The following is a 22,568-nucleotide window of genomic DNA, read 5'->3' on the forward strand; positions in this document are numbered from 1 at the left end:
CTGCATTTGCTCCATAGGACGCACACACATTTCCCCTTAACTTTTGGAGGGGGAAAAGTGCGTCCTATAGAGCGAAAAATACAGTATCTATGTATGTATTTATTTATTTATGTGCTGCCCCCAAATTTGCATAAGGTTGTGATTGATATGCAAAGTAAGCAGCAGAACCACTGTATTTTAGGAGGCGAAACCATTAAATACCTTTTCCCTTGCCATTGGCTAGCCCCTATGGTAAAAGTAGATAGTTAGCCCCGTATCCTACTCACTTAAGGGGAATCTGATTACGATGGGCAGGATTATCTTGAAGGAATGGCACCAAAGCACGTTTCTCAAAAATACTTAGTGTGTGCAGAAGGCTCTCTGTTACTTCATCTGTTTGAAGCTGTAGGCCCAGGTTTGACTCTAGTTCCACGTGGCGCTGTGGGTAAAACCTCAGCGCCTAGGACTTGCTGATCGTCAGGTCGGCAGGTTCGAATCCCCACGGCGGGTTGCACTCCCGTTGCTCGGTCCCAGCGCCTGCCAACCTAGCAGTTCAAAAGCACCACCGGGTGCAAGTAGATAAATAGGGACTGCTTACTAGCGGGAAAGTAAACGGCGTTCCGTGTGCTGCGCTGGCTCGCCAGATGCAGCTTGTCATGCTGGCCACGTGACCCGAAAGTGTCTTCGGACAGCGCTGGCCCCCGGCCTCTTAAGCGAGATGGGCGCGCAACCCCAGAGTCGGACACGACTGGCCCGTATGGGCAGGGGTACCTTTACCTTTACCTTAATCTCACTCAGCAACATATTGAAAGACAAATCTAACCTGTATTTTAGTGTTTTGTTGGAAGCCGCCCAGAGTGGCTGGCGGGACCCAGCCAGATGGGCAGGGTATATATAATAAATTATTATTATTATTATTATTATTATTATTATTCAGTGAGGCCCAGATAAGTATTGAAATATAGATGCAGATATTGACACACATCTGCAACCATGTAGGCTGTGCATGAAGAAGGCAGTTTCAGGTATGCTGAATCAGGCAGTTCCTTATTATTTTCCAGAGCTTGCTTCTGTAATTTACATGTGCTTAGAGCCCAAAAGTGGGCATGGGAGTGCAGCTTCTAGACATCTATCACATTAGTAACTTGTGATCATGCTATACCTTTTGTAGCAAGTGTATTTTGTCCACCCAAATGTATGGATAGGATCAGTGCGCTGTCAACCTAGCGCTGTTCCCATCCCCCATCAAAAATATGTTGAGAATGCACTGTATTTTCTTCAGAGAAATGAGGACTTCACTGGATGTCATGAAGGGCTGATGCATGGCTCCCACTGACTTTGTAACCCTGTTGTTGTTTAGCTGTGTCCGACTCTTCGTGACCCCATGGACCAGAGCATGCCAGGCACTCCTGTTTTCCCCTGTCTTCCACTGCCTCCCGCAGTTTGGTCAGACTCATGTTCGTAGCTTCGAGAACACCATCCAACCATCTCGTCCTCTGTCGTCCCCTTCTCCTTGTGCCCTCAATCTTTCCCGACATCAGGGTCTTTTCCAGGAGGTTTTCTCTTCTCGTGAGGTGGCCAAAGTATTGGAGCCTCAGCTTCAGGATCTGTCCTTCCAGTGAGCACTCAGGGCTGATTTCCTTCAGAATGGATAGGCTTGATCTTTTTGCAGTCCATGGGACTCTCAAGAGTCTCCTCCAGCACCATACTAGTAAAAGGAACCCATAGAATCATAGAATTGTAGAGCTGGAAGGGACCAGGAGGGACATCTAGTCCAATCCCTGAAATGCAGGAATCTTTTGCCCAACGTGGGGCTCAAACTCATGAGCCAGAGATTAAGAATCCCATGTTCTCTACCAACTGAGCTATCCCATGATGTGACTTGGTTGCATTCAGCATTTCCCCACTCACTCAGCAAGCTTTAGCCAATAAATTGGAGTGAGAGTGGAGCAATGCTGAAGGTGATAACATTACTCCATTGTCTCTTGAGATAGACAGATGCCAACAATAGCAGCTTTTATCATCCTGAACTGTTGTGGGTGGACAGGGCAGGGCAGAGCAGGGCAGGGCAGGTACTGACTGCTGGAGTCCACCCACGTCAGGAGAACCAAAGGTTTCCCACCCCTGATCTAGTGAAACCAACATGTGATGTGCCATACAGAGGTCTGGAAGGCTGCAGTTTGAATTTGGGTCACAGGTTTCTGGTTCCTCACACCTGGGACTCATCTACACTAGACAATTATACTGTTATAACTGCTTTATAAACACGTGACAGCAGATGGCACTGTAGAGCAGTGATCTGTTGCCAGTGGGATTTTGCATTGAGGGCTTTTATAGTTTCCCCCCTCCTATATAGTGTTTTTTTTAATCAGTATAGATCAAGCCCTGGTCTGCAGCCTTGAATCAACAACTGCTGTTTTGTAAGTGAAGGTACTTTGGCTGATGCAAGGTGGTAAAAGTGCACATGATAATTTATCCATTCCTGCAGCAACTCCTCCTCCTCTTTCCGCGTTCCATGCCATTCTGTAGGTCCTCCCAGCCATCAAGAATGGCTTTTCACAAGGCTGCAGCAAGGCAAGATCTGATGGCAGGAACCATATTTGAGCACAGAGTGACCAGAAGCACGTGCCATTCTAGAACAGCATGAGCTTTAATGGAAGCTTTCAACCAGGAGGCTTGGAATGGAAGCCACATGTGACTCTTGGAACCAGAAAGATTTGATTACAGACAGATGATTGGTTTCTACTAGGGAAGAATGTTGTCCTGCTCCCAAGAAGAACAGGACATTTTGAGTGTGGACAGAAAAAGGCTAGAGTCACACAAGCCCTCCACTCCCAGCTCCTGGTTGAAAGCACCCATTGCAAGGCAGGCACATAATGCAGATTAGGAGGTCCTCTTCTCTATTGCTTTGGTGGGCTGCTTCATCTCCCAGCATTGATTCCTGACCCATATTTCAGCTGGGTTTAATTCACCAGGGACGCAGGTGGCGCTGTGGTCTAAACCACTTAGCCTAGGGTTTGCCGATCAGAAGGTCGGCAGTTCGAATCCCTGCGATGGGGTGAGCTCCTGTTGCTTGGTCCCTGCTCCTGTCAACCTAGCAGTTCGAAAGCATGTCAAAGTGTAGGTAGATAAATAGGTACCGCTCCGGCGGGAAGGTAAATGGTGTTTCCTTGCGCTGCTCTGGTTTACCAGAAGCGGCTTAGTCATGCTGGCCACATGACCCGGAAGCTGTACGCCAGCTCCCTCGGCCAGTAAAGCGAGATGAGCGCCGCAACCCCAGAGTTGTCCGCGACTGGACCTAAGTCAGGGTTCCCTAAACCTTTATCTTTGCCTTAATTCACCAATTAAAACAGCCTGCAACACTGGAGTGGAAAATGTATTGAGTGGCTGGAAGGCCAAAACTCCCCCTCTGAAAACCTCCAGCTGCCGTTTCCAGATTCAGGTTCAGGTAATTTGCCCCCACCCCACCCCGCTTCTTATAGATGGATTCAAGGTGCAGGAGATACCACCCTGGACAAATAATATCTTTGTTGCACAATGTAGGAGAGCTTCAGGAGAAGAGGGCACACACCTGAATGAAGTATTTATTTACACCTGCTTATTACAGTATTCAGTCATCATTTTTACTGTTAAGGATTCTGCCATGTCCTGGGAAATGTTCAATTGAATGTGGTAGACTGCACCGATGCAGCAGTAGCGTGCGAATGCCACATTAGAATTGGCTGGCTACATCTTTATTGCTTTCTTTTGCTGTACATCTGAAATATTTATGGCATGCAGGAAGCAAAGCACTAAAAGCTCTACTTGATTCCTTCCCCCTCCCAAGTCTTTTAAAACATTTCTCTTTTATGAATCCTGCACTAGATTCATATCTGTTGCAGCCTTTGCTTAATTGTTATTTTTCTTAAGGCTTGATTCCTTGCAAGTATGCTAAGAATGTGTCTCTTAACCACACCATAAGCAGACGCAAGGTGTTTTTGACCTGGGGAAATATTCAAAGATGGGATTCTCTTGTCCGCAAAGGAAAACAAGAAAAGTGGTAACATTTGTGATTCTAGTGCTTGTGTAGATTGGATATTACAGCAGAACAGACCCCAGTTGAGGTTACGTAATTTAAAATTGATTTAGGCCTTGTAAGCATTAGCTCTAGTTGCACTTTTTGAATTGTTACATGTATGTACCAGGATGTTTTTATTTGCTGGATGAAAGGGAAATGCTGTCAACTTTTCCACTTTCAACTTTTCCTTTTTTTTTAAAGTAATATTTATTAAGAGTTTAAAGATTACAAAAAGAAGAAAAAAAGTTAAACAAAGCAAAACAATACAATACAATACATGAAAAACAAAAAACACTATTTATCTTAACAAAACAGAAACAAAAACAGAAACAATTAAAAACACATCCAATATTTCCATATCTTATCTTTCATTTACTTGTTTCCACGACCTCCTCACACCTCCCTTTTTTGTATTCTAGTTCAGTTAGCTATTTCAGCAAATCCTTTCCATCTTTCTCAGTTTTTGTCCTATAATTTATCTTAACACAATCTAACCTTACTTTTTCCCCTTTGGCCCATTAACAATCTATTTTTACTTAATTCTTTATAACATTCTGCTAAAGCCATATAACTTCATTCCAGCATCCTTCTAACATTCATTAATTTTACAGTGTTTCTGTAAATAGTCTTTAAGTTTTTTCCAATCTTCTTCCACCGACACTTTCAACTTTTCCTTGCATAATTACATGGAGACTTCCCCCCGAAAATTCTTCTAATTTGCTATCTCCAGGCACATGTTATAAACACCACTCTCTTGAGCATTAATCTCCTTCAGACTCTATTCACTTGCAGAGAACAAAAAGCACATGGCGCTTGCTCTTCCTATTTTCAAGCTGCTGGTGGGACTTGCATGACGGACATGCACAAATTCATTCTGCATTCAGAAACTTGCACATCTCTCCAAAAGTAGCTTTGCAGATATTATTCCCAAAAAGAAACCTACACTTTTTGTTTCCCTGTAACCACATAAGTGGAGGTGAATGTGGTTTCTAAAATAAAGGAGGCCAGTGCAGCAGTAGAAGTTGCAAGGAGAGAAGGGCTCAGCACCACCCTTTGGCAAACCCATCACTTTCCCCTTACATGTGCCCCCAGTCCTGCTTTGCCTATTGAGAAGCAAGTATAGGGCTGAAAATTTTGGGATTATTGCTGACGGAGCACACTCAGACTAATGTGTGGCTGAGGGAGCAGTGAAGAGATCATTCTTTGTTGTCTCTGTTGCATCCTCCAGGAGTTGCCCAGAGGAGCAATGCTATGTGGTCTGGAGGTTGGTCACTCACTTAGAGGGTAAAATTGATTGGCTCCAGTGATTTAGATACTATGATTGTGGCAGTGTCAGCCATGGTGCCAAACATAACATTTCTATTGCATATAGATATCATTGTTGTAAACCACTTTGATTTTGTTTAATGGCATAACTGTATATAAATATTTGTATAAATAAAAATTAATATCTGACCTCATTAAAACAGATGCCAGCCACAGTTCACTGCAGAAACAGGATAATATAAATACCTTAAAATTAAGCCTGTTTGTTTAGGGCCACTATGAACTGCAAAGATTTGCCACTATATGTTTCTGCAGTTGCATAGGGTTGCCACATATGAATGTGTTTTATTCCTGGAGACAACGCTGTAAATTATTGTACTGCTTTTTTCATCTTGCAAATCTGGCAGCTTGACACAGCAGAGCTGTTCAAAATGAAGCCATCATTCTCTCAGTGGCACTGCACATGTTATTTGCTAGATTTTGGTCTGTGGAAGAATCAGCTGTCAGCAGCAAGCAAGCATCTCCGGGGCTGATGCAAACTACAGCTGGCCTGCTGTTCTCACTTTCTCAAGTGCCTCTGGCTGCTGCCGCCATGAAGTGATTGAGCGGCATTACAGATGTAGCTTGTGGCAGTAAATACACCAATTCATTACTTAAGCCCAGAGTCCAGGCTTAACTTATTAAAAGAAAAAAAATGACATAACCGTCAGGCAAGAGTACGCTGGAGGTTCACAAAAGTGATACATAAGGGTGGATATAGACAACTATTTGTTAAGTGGTGACGTCCCACATTTGCATATAGCCCCTGAGCCGCCTCATTCTGGCAAGCCAGAACAGAGGAAGCTGTCTTAGCCATATAAGGGGTCCAGGTGGTTCAATGTTCTCCACCAGCCTTCCTCCAATGTTATGCTGTGTACTACAACCTCCATCACCCTGACCATTTACCATGGTGGTCACAGCTGATGGGAGTTGCAGTCCAAAACATCCAAGGTTCCCCGGTTGGGGAAGGCTGATGTACAATGACTGCCAGCGATTCTGCAAAGTATCAGAAAGGAGAATTTCCCATCCCTACCTGGAGGGACTGAACCTGGCGGTGTTTGCATGTGCTGTGCTTCCTCGCTCTATCTGAAGGCAAAATATGACCTCGCCATTCTGTAGGCAAGTCAAAATATTTCTTGTTTCTGGCAGTTGGAGTCCAGTTATTCTGAATTTATCTATTTTGGGGTCTGAAAGCTAGTGACTTACAGACGCTCCCTCAGCCAGAAAAGGGAGATGAGCACCGCAATCCCAGAGTCGTTCGCGACTGGACTTAACTGTCAGGGGTCCTTTACCTTTACCTTTTAAGCTAGTGTTCTTCAAATTTTGGTCCCCAGATATTTTTTTTGAATAGAACTCCCATCATCCCTAGCCAGGGCCAATGATCAGGGATGATGAGAATTCTATAGGGATGATGAGTCCAACATCTTCTGGGAAACCTGCTCAGCTCATCCATTAACAGTGGGATTCTGCCTCAACTCTATGATGGCAGCCAATATGGCGGTTCTAGATACTAATACAATCCAGACCATTTGTACAAACTGCATAGAATTAGGGGCTTGGAGTATCTCGGCGTCTGCCACAATCATGCCAAATTTCAGGCACTTACATTGCCAAAATGCTACAGTAAAATATTTCTTCTTGTTTGTTTGTTTTAACAGCTCACAATTGTTTGTCCTATAATTACTGGGGATTTTTGTTCTTTGTTTCCTGCCCCTGTAATTTTTTTATCTAGTATACAGCTTTTGTTGGTTTTAAAAATTGATTTACAAAGATAACAAAGGAATCTAGAAAGATAAATACCGGTAAATAAGACACACACATAAATATAAATATAGAAGGTTTTAATTATCTTTTTCAGCACATATATCTGCAATAAAAATGAATATTGTTCCCAAGGTAATATTTTTTTACTACAGCGTATTCCAGTTGTGTCAACAGAGAGAAAAATATTAACCTGGCAATGTCTTTTAAATAAGTTTGTATAGTACAGAATATAAGCAAAAGAAAGCCTAGAATAAGCAAAAAAAGATAGAAAAAGGAGGCATTTCATTCCTAATTAAAAAGCATACTGTCAGGCTAATGGAATAGGGTGGTTATCTGGATGTTATCAAGGATCTGGGTATATAAATGTAGCTGTTAGCATCTTTATTACCAGGTCTGGTAACACTATGCTTAATATATCCAAATAAAATTATTAATGGATCTAGCGGAGTTCATTCTGATACAATACCATAGTATATTTTTAAAAAAATCTGTTGCTTTACTCTATTACTCAATTACTGATGTTGTTTTGTATTTTAACCAGACCCTCAAATGAGCTCACACAGCTGCTTTGTAATACTTTTTAATAACACAAGGGAGGGATAGTCCTCCATCTTTTACTGGTCTTAAAGGGTATGTTTCAAGCCACTTCAGGTTTTGTTCCTGCCCATAAAAAAAATTATGACCATTTTCTGCTAGTTAGTGATGGTTTCCTGAGGTACATTCAAGATTAGAGTTTCATTCATAACACTGATGTTTTAAAAACTGATATCTTTAGGTTTTGTTTTTATTTAACAAAATGTACATTCTACTTGACTGTAAGAAAACCTTTAAGCAGTTTACAAGAAATACTATGAGTTACTGATAAACCAGATAAAATCAAGTAATTAAAACCATTTCTAAAACCATTAAAACCAGAAGTTATTTACCTGTCATACTAACTGACCTGTCATATTAATTAACTCTTTTTGTGATTCCAAATTTTTCCACAATTTAGTTCAGTTAGTTCATCTGTACCTGGTAGATTCCATATGCGCCCCCCCCTTATTGCTACTACTAATTATTCTGCGTTCCCTTAGGGAAGTAGGGCCAGCCTACATGCCATTATCCCAGGTGCCTGGTTCCTCCAGAGGCTGTTGGACTCCATCTTCCATCAGCCCCAGACAGCAGGTGGCTAATGGTCACGGGATGATGGGAGCTGGAGTCCAGCAACCTCTGGAGGAAACCACATTGACTATCCCTGAGTTATCTGTTTTGTGCTCATGAGGAATCTGAAGCAGGTAAGGTTGAGAGAGAGGAAACGATCGGCCCAAGTTCACCCATTAGCGGTGATTTGAACTCAGGCCTCCTTGATCCCAGCCTGACACTATATATCCATTATACTGACACTGGCACCGTTCCTTCAAGTGAGCTTTCTCATGTTGACTCCGGCTTAGAACCAGAAGCTGTGGTCACATTTAGCTGATTCGCCTATGTTTTACTTCAGCCATTGTGCATCTCCCTGACCATGTTATTACAATTGTTTGAGAATCCTGATCCTTCTAGCAACTACAAGACCTGACATTGGCACCAGCACACATGCCTTGCTGTTTTCCGGAAAGGGAACAACATAAATCTGAAAGGTTCCTGGCAATGCAAAGCAAACAAATTAAACAATGGAATGGTAGAGGAACACCTTCTGACCCTGGAACTGAATAATGCAGATCTGTCGTTAATATTAATATAATCAATATATACATTGACAAACATGAAGTCACTGTGGTATATGTGTAGATTTCACTTTAGCTACTGCAGTTGTGTTAAGAGGCAGCATAATTGCCCTACATAATTGTGTCCTGATGCTAAAATCCATGATGGAAACCTACAGGGCCCTTTTTTCCCCCAGAGGTCACCCCAGGTTGCAAAATAATGTCCTATTCTCCTCTAAAACCACTTCCAGCACTGGAAATTATATGTCTGTCTTCATTCTGAGCCTGAGCCTTTCTGATGCAGTTATTGTAAATGTTAGCATCTAAAACAGTATAGCAACTGTTGCTAACTACATTGAAATTTCCTATCAGTAAAATGGGAAGAAACTCTTCCACAGTACAGTGGAAGACCGAATCGCGACCCGCGCATGTGCAGACATGGCGCTGTGGGTTGCGAACGTTTCAGGTCGCAAACGTGCTTCCCGCACGGATCATGTTCGCAACCTGAAACGTTCGCAACCCACAGCGCCATGTCTGCACATGCGCGGGTCGCGATTCGGTCTTCTGCACATGCGCAAAGCGCAATTTAGTGCTTCTGCACATGCGCCGAAATCTGGAATCGGCGCAGTGCACAACCCGAAATCGCACAACCTGAAGCATCTGTAACCTGAGGTTTGACTGTATATGGGAAGATGTGTCCACAACTATCAATTTTTATAGTGACTGGAGCCAGTGGCGTAGGAAGCGGGGGCAGAGGGGGAGGGCCACCCCGGGTGCCATTCTGGGAGGGGTGACAAGATGGCCCCTGCCTCTCCCCAGCTGTAGAGCGGCTGAGGGCGCCCGCAATCCGTATGGGCGCCTCTTGCGTGCCATCCATACAGGCTGCCACTCTTGCGCACGGTGATTGTAGGGGCTTCCGCGCATGCACAGTCCATACGGGGGAGGGTTCTTCTGCCAAACCCCTTGTTCTAGGCACATTTTGCGACAGGGCATTTCATTAGCACAAGCAGTTTCTGAGCTCTGGGCGCAGTACTGCGCTGAAGATTTCAGATTAAAACTGCAGAGTGGAAGGAAAGGAGGACCTTTTTCTGCCTTCCCACTTCCAGCTTGAGAGCCAGTGTGGTGTAGTGGTTAAGAGCGGTAGTCTTGTAATCTGGGGAACCGGGTTTGCGTCTCCGCTCCTCCACATGCAGCTGCTGGGTGACCTTGGGCCAGTCACACTTCTCTGAAGTCTCTCAGCCCCACTCACCTCACAGAGTGTTTGTTGTGCGGGAGGAAGGGAAAGGAGAATGTCAACCGCTTTGAGACTCTTGAAGGGGAGTGAAAGGCGGGATATCAAATCCAAACTCTTCTTCTTCTTCTTCTTCAGCTACACTGTGAAGACTGGAGAAGAGATCCTCTTAAGAATATTAGGGGGTGGGGAGGGGACGGACCAGACCACGTGAAAAACGAACATAATATTTTAGCTGCAGTTCATTCATTTTCAGCTTTGTATTCTTGTTATAAAAAATGTGCCTAGACATGCCCTTGCTGCGCCCATAACCTAGGTTTACGGTGCCATTTAGCTCCTCACTTTCACATCTCAGTTTCTAACACTGGTCAGCCCCTACTTTTTAAAAGAGGCCATTCTTTGGAATTGTGCAAGGAACAAAAGGCAGCAACATTGGGTCTGCCTGCCGACTCTCTCCCATGAGCCTTGACAGACACAGGCAAAGGGATTTTTACCCAAGGAATGAGAAATCCAAGCTAGGGAACTTACGCCATCAGCTCCTGAAGAGATAATTCCTTTGTTGCCATGTAAAGGCAGGTGATGTGGGGAGCCCCGGGGGAGGGGGAGGGGGAGACTGGTCAAGTTCCCTAATTGCCTTGGGGTAAATTCTGCAAAAATATTCTCAGTGGAGGGAGACATCGCAATTAGAAGTGTCAAGTTTGACTGAAGTTCCGCCATGCCTTTTTCTGCATGTCCATAGAAGGAAAAACAAAAATTCAAATGTGTTGCCTGACTCCCCATCTCTGGAGATACAAAAACTAAATATTAACTTTTGTTTTCTATCCAGCCTGATGAAGTGTTCTGAAGAACCTGAAAGCTGGCACACCAGTTTGTGAATTTTTGATTGGTCTGATAAATATATTGCCCTAACAGGGAACTTGGGGTGGGTGTTTTTCTTATTGGTCAATACAGGTACCTTTACTTTTTGTTGGGGGTGAAGGATAATTTTAAGAGGAATACAAGTGCAAAAGCTCAGGATTTTTTTCTTTTGCAAAAGGTAAATCTCCCCCCAAATTTTGGAATATAGTTTGTTGTTGGATTTCCTTAAAATGTGCACATACTAATATTAATACCAAAAGAGGACATGAGCCAGCAAGAAAGAGGACCACACAAACTGGAATGGGAGATCATGGAATATAATCGTAGAGATGGAAGGGACCCCAAGGGTCATCCAGTCCAACCCTTGCAATGCAGGAATCTCAACTAAAGCACCCATGGCAGAGGAGCCCCCAACCTCTGCTTAAAACCTCCAGGGAGGGCAAATCTACCACTTCCCAAGGGAGTTTGTTCCACTGTTGTTGGTTGTTGTTGTTGTTGTTTTAATTAAAGAATTTCTTGTTTTACAGACGTATATGTAATGCCTCTCGTATTTTTTTCCATGTAACATTTTTACAAATCAGTTTCATTTGTTGAGAAATTGGGGGGGGGGTCAGGTGGCAATGTTTCTATTTTGCTTAATGTATGTAGGTTCTCTGCTGATCATTTGTGTTCCTTTGGTGGTGAGAGAGGTTGGGGTTGGCCTAGGGTGTGGCTGTTCATTTGTGGTTGGCTGTGGCGATCTTTGTTTTCGTGTGTGAGTGGGGTGGGTGGGTGTTTTGGATCAGGTTAGCCATATTGATTTGTATGCTGTTGGTGGATTATTGTCATTGTCTTGTTGGGCTGTGTATGTGATAAAGGGGAGTCATACCGGGGTGAAGGCGTCTTCTTCTATTTGTCCCCGTGTCAGTTTCAGTTTGTTGGTTAATTTTTCTAGTAGGGCTGTTTCCCATAGTATTTGGTACCATTGGTCCATGCTTACAGTGTCTGGTTATGGTGTTTCTGGCTGCTGAAAGTAGGTGGGTTATGAGTTCTTTGTGATGTAAATGGGCATTGTTGTCTTGGAAGATGTTTAGTAGGGCCAATTCTGGGGTGATGTCTAATACTTGCTTAGTTTTTTTACATATTTCTCGTATGGCTGTTGTCCAGAAGAGTTGGATTTTGGGGCACTCCCACCACATGTGGAGGTATGTGCCTCTGGAGGTGCAGTCTGTTCCACTGTTGAACAGCTCTTAGTTTATTTTCTTTGTATATTTTCCTCAAAGTGCTGTTAAGTCATGTACCGTATTTTTCGCTCCATAAGACACACTTTTTTCTTCCTAAAAAGTAAGGGAGAATGTCTGTGTGTCTTATGCAGCAAATGCGTGGTCCATGGAGACGAATTGCCCAGGGACGAAAAGCAGATCATGCTTTTTTTTTCTTTTTTTTGAAAGAGTGAAGTGGGTGTTAAAACAAAGCTGCTGATCAGAAGCGAGATAAAGGACGCTAGCGATAAAGGAGGCTGCCTGGGAGGGGGGAGATAAAAGCCCATGGATCCTCAGGATTTTTACATTGGGTCACCCCAAATTCACCATCAGATCACATAGCATGTCCATGGCTACAGCCTGCACCGAAAAAATCACGCATCCACTGTTTCCTGGGGCTGCAGTGGCGCAAAAATGTGGTTACAAAGCATGGATCCACATGGATCCTCAGGATTTTTGCATTGGGCTACCCCAAACTCACTGTCAAATCACATGCCTGTGGCCACAGCATGAACCACAAAAGTCATACATTCACTGTTTCGTTCAGAATATTTTCTTTTCTGGTTTCCCTCCTCTAAAAACTAGGTGCGTCTTATGGTCAGGTGCTTCTTATGGAGCGAAAAATACTATTTACCGACTACTTTACAAAAATTAGTGTCCAGAAATTCCTCAGGTGGAACGCTTAAGCTAATGGGTTCCTTCAACATACTATACAGGGAGCTGAAATGGGGAGGAAATGGAGGCCACATCCTCTTTCCGGGAGATATCAGCAGCAATTTGCTTTATGCTGCACTTTTGAAATGATTGAGTTAGCAAAAGCAGCCCTGAGAAATCTAATCCAGAGCGCACTCATGAGGCAATGCTTTTGGGGGTTTTAACCTGTGGATATTGTCCAGCCTCTGAGTGTTTCCCTTGTTCAGTCATATATAAATTAAGGAGATGATTTGGTGCCACATTACAGATCTTTGACCAGAATGGGTGCACAACCAAGCTTACTGCATGAGGTGATGATAGCTTACATAATTTTTTAAAAGGTTCTTAAACCACTATGTCCAGAGGTAATATCTTAGCCTCTGGATGTCTTGGCTACCACTCATATCGACCCCTTCCAGCAAATAATGTCTGGATTGCCATCTGTTATCTCATGTTTATTTGATTTGCAGGCACCAGCTTATTGCAGGAAGTGGTGTATCTGGTGAGCCAGGGAGCCGATCCCGATGAAATTGGGTTAATGAACATAGATGAGCAGCTTCCAGTCCTGGAGTATCCTCAGCCTGGACTGGACATTATCAAGGTACGTCTTAATCGACTGAAAACGTGTTGACCAGTTGCAATTATTTTCATTTTACCTCTGCTTATTTGGCTTCTATTTTCAGAGCTCCCTTTTAATTCCCCTTAAGTGTACTGGAATGATTCATAATTTATTGGGTTGCCCTAATAGTTTGCTGAAACATTTTTGTAAGATATATTATGCTTTCAGGTAACATTCAGCTGCTTAAGTGCTTCAGCGAGAGGCACCGGTTTACCTTCCTTGTTCTGAAAGTGGAGTGTCCCAAGGCAGCTGCTTTGTATGTTACCAGGAGATGCCAAAGAGGAACTGTGTATTCTCCCCCATCAGAATTTGGAAATTCATCAGGTCTTTTCTTTGTTGTCTTTTAAGTAAATACAGTTGTACTTCGCAAGACGAATGCCTCGTAAGACGAAAAACTCGCAAGACGAAAGAGTTTTTCGTTTTTTGAGTTGCTTCACAATACAAATTTCCCTATGGGCTTGCTTCGCAAGACGAAAACGTCTTGCACGTTTGTTTCCTTTTTCTTTTTCAATGCATTCCTATGGGAATCCGTGCTTCGCAAGATGAAAAAACTCGCAGAACGAATTAATTTTGTCTTGCGAGGTACCACTGTATTCCAAACACATTGATTTGGGTTTTAACACAGGCTCTTCTCTTCATCATTTGCAGTCTTTTCCCATTTTCTTCTTTTGTGTTTCATGTTTTATTAGACTGCAAGTCTATTGGCAGGGACTTAGAATAACAGAATTATAGAATTGCGAGGGACCACGAGGGTCATCTAGTCCAAACCTATGCAATGAAAGAAACTTTTATCAAGCTCGACAAAATCCATCAAGTATGTTTTTTCCAGCTCCAACTTACCATGAAACACATCACTGGCATATAGCATCATAAACCTCAATCTTGGAAAGCACTGTTCTAAATGAAAATATACCCTGGAAGGTGGGTGGATGGGTAGATTTTTATTTTTTAAAGTTTCTTAGATTTACTCCCCATCCCACTCATTTTTAAAAGATAACTTTTCATGGTTTAAATGCTCTAGAATTATATTAAACCACAACTCAAAAATTCCCCTTAATGAGGTCAGGAAAGGAGACTCGCCACCTTTCCAGAGAAATAGTTCTTTATTGCCACCACTTACTGAGCACGTGGCTGTTTCAGGAGAAGGGCATTAACAGGAGCGGAAGGGCATCTGGTTGGCCACTGGGAGTGCAGAATACTGGAGACTAGACGGGACTTTGGACAGGGCTCTCCATGCATTCTTAAGAGGTGTGAGACAACATCCCTTCGATATCTTCTTGCTGTTTCCTGGAATATGGTCACACCAGCCTGCTTTTAAGCCACACCTGGGAGTCTATTTAATGGCTAGCTAGATGCAGCAAAATGTATCCAAAGGGGATTTCTGCATCACAAGAAATGTGCAAAAACAACACAGCAGTCCTGCTCTCCACCCTTATCCAACAGACAGGGCATCCTTCCCTATCAAAACATTATACTGAAACTGCATGAAGTGTGTAAGTCAGGGGTGTGTAACTAGAGAGGAGCACCAGTTTTTTGTTGTTGTTTTTTAAACCGCCCCGGTGTGTTTTCTCAAGTGGTGTGTTCTATTTAATTTCATTGGCGCATCTCTCTAGCTAAAATGAAACCATCGTGGGCAGCTGCTCTACATTTCTCCAGTGTCAGCTGAGGGCAATGCAGCGTCTGTGCTCTCATATTTCCCCTACTGGAATCTATGGTGTGGAGGAGGGAGGAAGAATTACATGGGAAAGAACACCATTGATCAGTAGATTTTAATAGACCCCCCCCCCTTCTCTTTTCTGAAATGGAGTATTAGTCTAGTGCTGGAAAAGTGAGGCCTTAACAACTCTGCAAGTAGTTTGCTGGAATTGCTTATTAAAATGCTGCACCAGTCTCTTTTGACTCGCCTTCCTGACCTTTGGTTTCAGTTTTGTGTCTCTCTGTATAACATGCTGCTCAAAATGCCCAGGCACTGGGAATGTGGCCTGATTCATGTACAACTGGAGCAGCACAGAAACCAGTAACAACCACGTGGCTCTTCTGAGCAGCAGAGAGGAGTGTTGACTGCGTAGCAAAGAAACCGAAGCATGCATGTTCCTGTAGTAGTAACTTGGTGTCTGAACCGCCAAAGCTTTTGGCAGGAAATACGAAACTGGAAGTTATGAATACAGGAGCACAACAAAGAGGAATCTGGATCACTTAGAAGAAGGGATATATTATTTATTGGTTTATTTTCCATCATGTATTTTACAGGAGCTTACGTCTCCCCGCCTCATCAAAAGCCACCTGCCGTATCGTTTTTTGCCTTCAGACCTACACAGTGGTGAGTCCAAGGTAAGAATGGTTAGCTTTGTATTATTTCTTCCCTGTGTGTTTTGTGAAATGGAGCAGGGTAGGGTGAGAGCAATATCCACTGATTAAGATGAATAATTTCCATGTTCTTAGGTAATCTACATGGCTCGCAACCCCAAAGACCTGGTAGTGTCTTACTACCAGTTTCACCGCTCCCTACGAACCATGAGCTACAGAGGAACATTTCAAGAGTTCTGTCGGAGATTCATGAATGAAAAGTGTAAGAAAGTTTGACTCTGGCTATTGGCAGTACCTTTCAATGTTTCAAATTATTTTCTGCACCACTTCTTAGGAACAAAGTGTGAAACCGTCTTGCTTGTAATGTCTCTAAAGTTCTGGTTCAAAGTGTTCATGTTGGCATTTGTCTTCACCTGATGGAGGGACCTCCACCACACACCTTGGATATTGAGATGGATGCTCTGCATCAGCAATGAGGAATCTGTGAACTGCAAGGCCTTGTTGGGCTGCTGCTCCCTTCAGCTCCAGCCAGCATGGCTAATGGTCTGGGAGGATGGGAGTTGTAGTACAACAACATTAGGAGGGCACCAACTTGGAGAAGGCTGATGTAGGCACTTGCTAAAGATGAATCTCACATGAAATGCAGCTGTGAGATACAGAAGATTCTCTCTGACGTCACCAGAAGTCGCTAAATATATTGGAATATATTCAGAGATTGCTTTTTGGTGCTCCCAAAATTTCCTTTCCCAGAGGAATGTATGCAAAGTCTGGGTCCCTTCCCTGAAATTAATCCCTTTGTGATGCCTCTGTCTGAATGAATTGGTGTGCACATCTGAGCATCCATGGAATTGCAGTGAGTGAATATAGACAAAATGAAGCACCCTTTATGATGACACTAAAGTTGCATTGGAAGGAAGAATAAGACAGAGATGATTACAAGTGCTACCAAAAGGTTTATTTAGCTCCATATCAGAGATGGGGCTGCCAGTTGCATTCACTAACCACATAGCTAAAACATGGCAGTGTGGTGATGGCAGGGGTAGGTGATTATTTCATCATTCAGGTGGTCCCATCTAAAGTTCTGGAGGCCTTACCCCATGGGCAGCCAACTTCTTTAGCAAGTGCCCAAAGTATATTACAGTAGATAGTTTGTGGGGATGTTGAGGGTGGCAGGAGAGAGATCTTGTTTATCAATATCCTTCCTAACTTCCGCTAGCAAGTTTCTTCACTTAGCAGTGTGCATTCCCCTTCTTACGCAGCAGAAAGCTGGTTGCAAACTCGTGTGAGACAATAAGCAGTTTGAATCCCTCCTGAAAGAATAAAGACACCACAGTCTTATCCATAAGTAACAAAAAATAGTTTTACTCACGATCAGGCAGAGCACAGTGTGATCCCTGAAGGCAGGCTTTAAGCTTAAAGTTACAAACATGTACAAACAGGTTTACCCCATATGGGAGATAACCAGGAGACGGCTGTGGCAGCCAGCAGTCCAGTCCAGGTGATTCAGGAAGCAGACAGGACAAACAGGAATGTCAGAGAGAGGGAAGTGGCTGCGTGACTTGGCCTTTTGCCCGGTCTGGGAAGGTCAAGCCCACCTAGTAGTCACACGCAAGGAAGGATGCTCCAGGCCAGGAGGAACAGGAAGTTTCGACTGACTGGACCAAAGTTTCCCTTGCATGTCCACTCTAGCAAAACAAGGAATGTTGTATTTGACTGCTCCCAATGGATTACATCCCACATAGTTCACCTCTAGTTTGCTTATAGTACATGTGCAACTACCTGTGCGTTGATGTGGCTTCATTTCTGAGCTGAAGCAGGAAACAAGCAGCTGTTCAGTATGGGAGACGCAGGCAGGAATACAGACCGGACGCTATTAATTAGGTCCAGTCAGGTGCCACTGCCCACCACTCCTTGTGCCACTCAAGTTGTCACATCGCCGTCACATCATGTATTCCTAAACCGTACAGGGTTTCAGCTTTTAGTAGGAACCATCATGCATAACTGGGTCACGTTCTACACCAGAAGGAAATATGTATTCAGACTTAAACATGCAAATGGTGAGTGCAACTTAACCAGATTCACATGTGTTGGTGGTTTTCCATCCCCTCTCTTATGTTTAATTTTCACACTGCCTGCACACAGAATCTGGAGAGGTTTTTATTATTCAAAACAAGGATAACTCTGAATATACTTATATTGTAAAGACCGTACATACTCCTCTCTTTAAAAATTTTTGTTCAGAAATAATCTAACATAGTTTTTGTTAGAAAACAAGGCAACAAAATTCAGTCCATGCACTTCTTTCCAGCTTTTATGTTTCAGAGAAACTTAACTAAAAGTGATGTCCTTGCGTATTAGCCATTCTATTTCCTGTCTCTACAGTAGGATACGGTTCATGGTTTGAACATGTGCAGGAGTTTTGGCAACATCACATGGACTCCAATGTTCTCTTTCTCAAGTATGAAGATATGCACAAGGTAAACTCATATCTTATAAAAGGCTTCCCCCTCTCCCTTGTTACCTACGGACTCCCCCCATCCTATGGACTCCCCCCCATCCCACCCCAGGGTATCTCCAATCAGAACTAGAGATACCCTGCTCACTGATACCAGTTACCATTGGATGGAATTTTGTGACTTGCAGTGATGCTTATATTTTATAAGCTATCAGTTTCTGAAATGAGATGGGGTATTACGGTAAATTGCAGGAGAAGCACATTAGTCAAATGAATAAAAGAAAGCAAACAACAAAGCAGTCCAAATGAAATGGAGGGGCAAATTTGGCAAATCCAAAGCCTTGCCAGGATCACAATGAAAATTAGTAAGCCATTTCAGGGCTCTGGGGCTGGCAGACAGTTTCCTCCATTCTGGTGTGTGTGTCTTAAGGGGTGTGATCCAGGGGAAAGGAGTAGTGATTCATAGGGTTTTGTGCCTCCAGAAAGGTAGCAGTCAGAGCTGGGGAGAGGTCTGAGCAGTTGGATAATGGGAAGGGGTGTGGGACACGGAGTGTGGGACACAGGGCAGGAGCCAGGACAGAACTCACCAGGAGTGGAGGGAGAGACACTGCCTGAAGGGCCAGGTGGTGGTGGCCAAATCCCGTTCCCCACTCTGTCTTCTCCCCTGATGTCCCCTAGAACCAGAAAGGGCTTGAAGAGCCAAGCATAGCAACAGCTTCTGTGTAGGAGAAGTCACAGGTTGCTTGCTCTCAGTCTGTCAGACAAGAGCACTTAGGTTTGGGTGTTTATGTGGCCACGCTGTTGCTCCGTCAGTCTAGATCAGAGCACGTCTCAAGTGGGGAGGGGGGCTCAGCTTCCTAATTACAGACAAACTGTAAGCTTGTGCTTTGCCAATAAAGAATTAAACTGCCAGTCAGTTGTCTTCCTTGTGCAAGGTGTGCTCAGGACGGTGGGTGTGGGTGTTAGGGGAGCCTTCATCCCTTTTGCCTTTGAAAGAGAGCACCTTTTAGACACACTATTTGTCTTGTTTCCAACTTTGCCCCCTCAGAGCAGAGGGATGTTTGTGGGCAGCTCTCACCATAAAAAGTCCAATCTGTGAGATGGAGCTGAGTGAACAGGAGCCCTCTCAGATTTCTAGCCATCTATTACTGGTTTGTGAGTTTGGGTGTGGCCCTAAACTGAGCCCTCTGCTTCTCTCCCCCCCCCCACAAAAAAATGGCCTGGGCTGCTGCTGTTGGGATGGCTGTGCACAGAGCACGGGCATATGAATGGGGCTTGGTTAGTGTCAGAATCCACACAGGCAGTGCCTATCAATTCATGCCATGGTTCCCCCCTAGGGAATGCCTGTCTGGATTAGAGCATTTATATCTAGTTAGGCTATTGTCATTCGCTTACAATAGGAAACTGATATTCACAACGCTATTACAAGCCATTTGCAAGGAATCTTTAAATCTGATTTCAGCTACAGTGGTGCCTCGCAAGACGAAATTAATTCATTCCGCGAGTCTCTACGTCTTGCGGTTTTTTAGTCTTGTGAAGCACTCCTATTAGCGGCTTAGCGGATTAGCGCTATTAGCAGTTTAGCGGCTATTAACGCCTTAGCAGCTATTAGCAGCTTAGAAAAGGGGGGGGGGAGCGAAAAAACTCGCAAGACTCGCAAGACATTTTCATTTTGCAAAGCAAGCCCATAGGGAAATTCGTCTTGCGAAGCGCCTCGAAAAACGGAAAACCCTTTCGTCTAGTGGGTTTTTCGTCTTGCGAGGCATTCGTCTTGCGGGGCACCACTGTATTCAGCTGCTTGAGTTAGGACCTGAAAAATGAGTCTATACCACTGATTTTAGGATGCTGCTCTTGACTCTGCTAACACATACGTCTATGGCTGCTTGCAGGGCTCATCTGTTATTGCTAACCTTCCCCTCTTTTGGGCTTTTCTCTTTATCGGCACGTGCATGTAATCTTTCGTCACAGGATCTGGCAACTATGGTCGAACAGCTGGCGAGGTTCCTGGGCGTCTCTTATGACAAAGCACAGCTGGAGTCCATGGTGGAACATTGTCACCAGCTCATTGACCAGTGTTGCAATGCAGAAGCCCTTCCTGTGGGCAGGGGTATGTGTGTGGCACAATATAGTGCAAATATTTGTGACAGTGGAAGGCAGGTGCTGTGTTCCTTATGGGTCTTTTGGGCCTCAGCAACTGCGGCACTTGCAGATACAGAGGTTGAAATAGATGTGCTGCACCCTTCTCTGTTGTCAGATAATTACTATGATGCCAAGGAGCTTGCCTACAGATTCAGAAGCATGTAGTAGAACCTTTTCGGGACTGGAAAGCAATGGTTTATGTTTGCAGATATTAAAATGCTCCCTGGGACTTTTTCACCCCTTTTTTAAAAACCACCTCCCTAAGCACGGGATGCAGGTGGCGCTGTGGGTTAAAGCCTCAGCGCCTAGGACTTGCCGATCGAAAGGTCGGCGGTTCGAATCCCTGCGGCGGGGTGCGCTCCCGCTGCTCGGTCCCAGCGCCTGCCAACCTAGCAGTTCGAAAGCACCTCCGGGTGCACGTAGATAAATAGGGACCGCTTACCAGCGGGAAGGTAAACGGCGTTTCCGTGTGCGGCTCTGGCTCGCCAGAGCAGCGATGTCACGCTGGCCACGTGACCCGGAAGTGTCTGCGGACAGCGCTGGCCCCTGGCCTCTTAAGTGAGATGGGCGCACAACCCCAGAGTCTGTCAAGACTGGCCCGTACGGGCAGGGGTACCTTTACCTTTACCTTTAAGCATGGAAAGATAGTGCTTCAGGATGATTCCACCACATACTAGTTTTCTGTTGGTCCCTTTTTACCATTGGGTTTGGGAAAGGGAAATTGTCAATGGAAGAGCTGTACCACATGCTTCCTGATGTATGGATTGGCTCAAATGCGCTGGCTTTTCCAACGAGCTGTTGGGGGAATAGAAGGAAACCGACAGAGTAGGACAGTGGAGACAAATGGAAGTAAGCATCTTGGCACTGAGCCTCTTGGGCTGGAGACAGCCCATCACCTCTTCAGAGTGTGGAATGTGGTATAAGAAGAAGACCCTCCCAGATGTGAGCTGTTCTGATGATCTAGAAAGGGGGTTTGCAAATGATTAAGGGAAATGGAACTTCCCTCCTAACAACGGCTCAGCTCCCCTCACTGATGAACACCTGTCAAAATTTGATCTTCCACACCTCTTCTCTCCCCCCCCCATTGCCCCCTCCATATTTCATGTTTAAACAAACTGAACTGCCATTGTCACTTCTAGTATGGCCCAGAGACGTTGCCACTGTGGAGCACATATTTATTAGGTTTGTCCCACAAACACAAATACCAGCTTATTGGAAGTGTAATGAATGTGTTTGCAGAACAGAGAATACAGTGGCTTTCTCTCTCCCACCTTCTTTTGTTTATCTTTAGCCCAAGGTATCCAAAAGAAGAACAACCAAATTGTCACCTTTTTGTTAATTCTGTATGGCCACATTTGTTCTCTTTATTTCACCTTACTGCCTTTGGACCAGCACTCTGTCCTACCCTTAAAGAGCCCACCTCCAGAATGAACTTCATTTGGCCTAGACATTTTCTCTTAGAATATATGCTCAAACTTATTCACTGCCTGCCTTTTATCCATACACGTCTTCTTTTTTAAAATTTGTTTGTTTTGCTGCTTTGCATTTGTGATAATTTTCTGTATTTCAAAATCCAACCTAAATATCAATATGTGTTTTCTGCCTGCCTTTTTTCATTTGTTTGTGCAATTTAAAATTCTGTGATCACCCTAAAATTAGTTTATTGCTTTGTTTAATTTACCACCAGCTACATTTTCATTATTTTGCTTTATGTTGGGTTTTTTTCATTTTCCCTCCACTTTTAGCTCCTTGACTTTTACTCAGAAGATAACCCCCCGTTGCTGTGAGAGCAGGCCATGGGTTAGCTTACGTTCCTTACATTTGCTCCATATCCCATCACAAATCACAGTTTCATGAACCCAGGTGGGTGACTCTTCGACCAGCTATCCATACACATCCTTGGAAAATGGTTATCCGCAAAATATAATACTTGCTATTTAACTTATGACCGTGGCGGCCAACATTTTTGTGGGTGTGAGTGTTGCCAGTCACATCCAAAGGAGGAGATTGTGCCTCTCTAATGTAGGGGGAGGGGAACCTTTTTCACCCTTCTAGGCAGCCTCTAGGGGACACTTGTCACAGGTGGGTTGGGTCCAGAGCAGAGGCAGAACTAGCTGCTACGGCACCCAGGGGCGGGGCTAGCCGCCTGTGGGGGAGTCGCCCACAGCGAGCTGCGAGGGTCCCAGGGGGGTGCCGCCCACGGCAAGCATCCCGGGGGCAGCAGTGATGTCACCC

The 22,568-nt window shown here is 44.3% G+C and overlaps 1 protein-coding gene and 1 long non-coding RNA gene across 3 annotated transcripts in view; one reads left to right on the forward strand and one right to left on the reverse strand.

Annotated features, from left to right (window-relative positions):
- SULT4A1 (sulfotransferase family 4A member 1) overlaps nucleotides 1–22,568 on the forward strand; it is a 30,286-nt gene that overhangs the window by 2,303 nt on the left and 5,415 nt on the right. Inside the window, exons 2-7 of one of the 2 annotated variants that reach the window (XR_014564205.1) lie at nucleotides 13,284–13,414; nucleotides 15,683–15,763; nucleotides 15,875–16,001; nucleotides 18,122–18,216; nucleotides 20,163–20,301; nucleotides 22,079–22,196. Coding sequence is in view for 1 of the 2 variants with exons in the window: in XM_083738938.1 (XP_083595064.1) it covers nucleotides 13,284–13,414; nucleotides 15,683–15,763; nucleotides 15,875–16,001; nucleotides 18,122–18,216; nucleotides 20,163–20,301 (573 nt within the window). In the remaining variant the exon portion in view is untranslated. The remainder of the gene's footprint in view (nucleotides 1–13,283; nucleotides 13,415–15,682; nucleotides 15,764–15,874; nucleotides 16,002–18,121; nucleotides 18,217–20,162; nucleotides 20,302–22,078; nucleotides 22,197–22,568) is intronic. The other variant, XM_083738938.1, reaches the window with a different exon arrangement.
- On the reverse strand, nucleotides 13,439–17,954 carry LOC310844672. The gene is made up of 3 exons (XR_014564232.1): nucleotides 17,109–17,954; nucleotides 14,034–14,200; nucleotides 13,439–13,794 (listed from the first exon to the last, which is right to left on the reverse strand). It is a non-coding gene; the product is annotated as an uncharacterized lncRNA (long non-coding RNA).

The sequence above is a fragment of the Podarcis gaigeae genome, assembly GCF_964106915.1.
Source record: "Podarcis gaigeae genome assembly, chromosome: 5".
Taxonomy (NCBI): Eukaryota; Metazoa; Chordata; class Lepidosauria; order Squamata; family Lacertidae; genus Podarcis; species Podarcis gaigeae.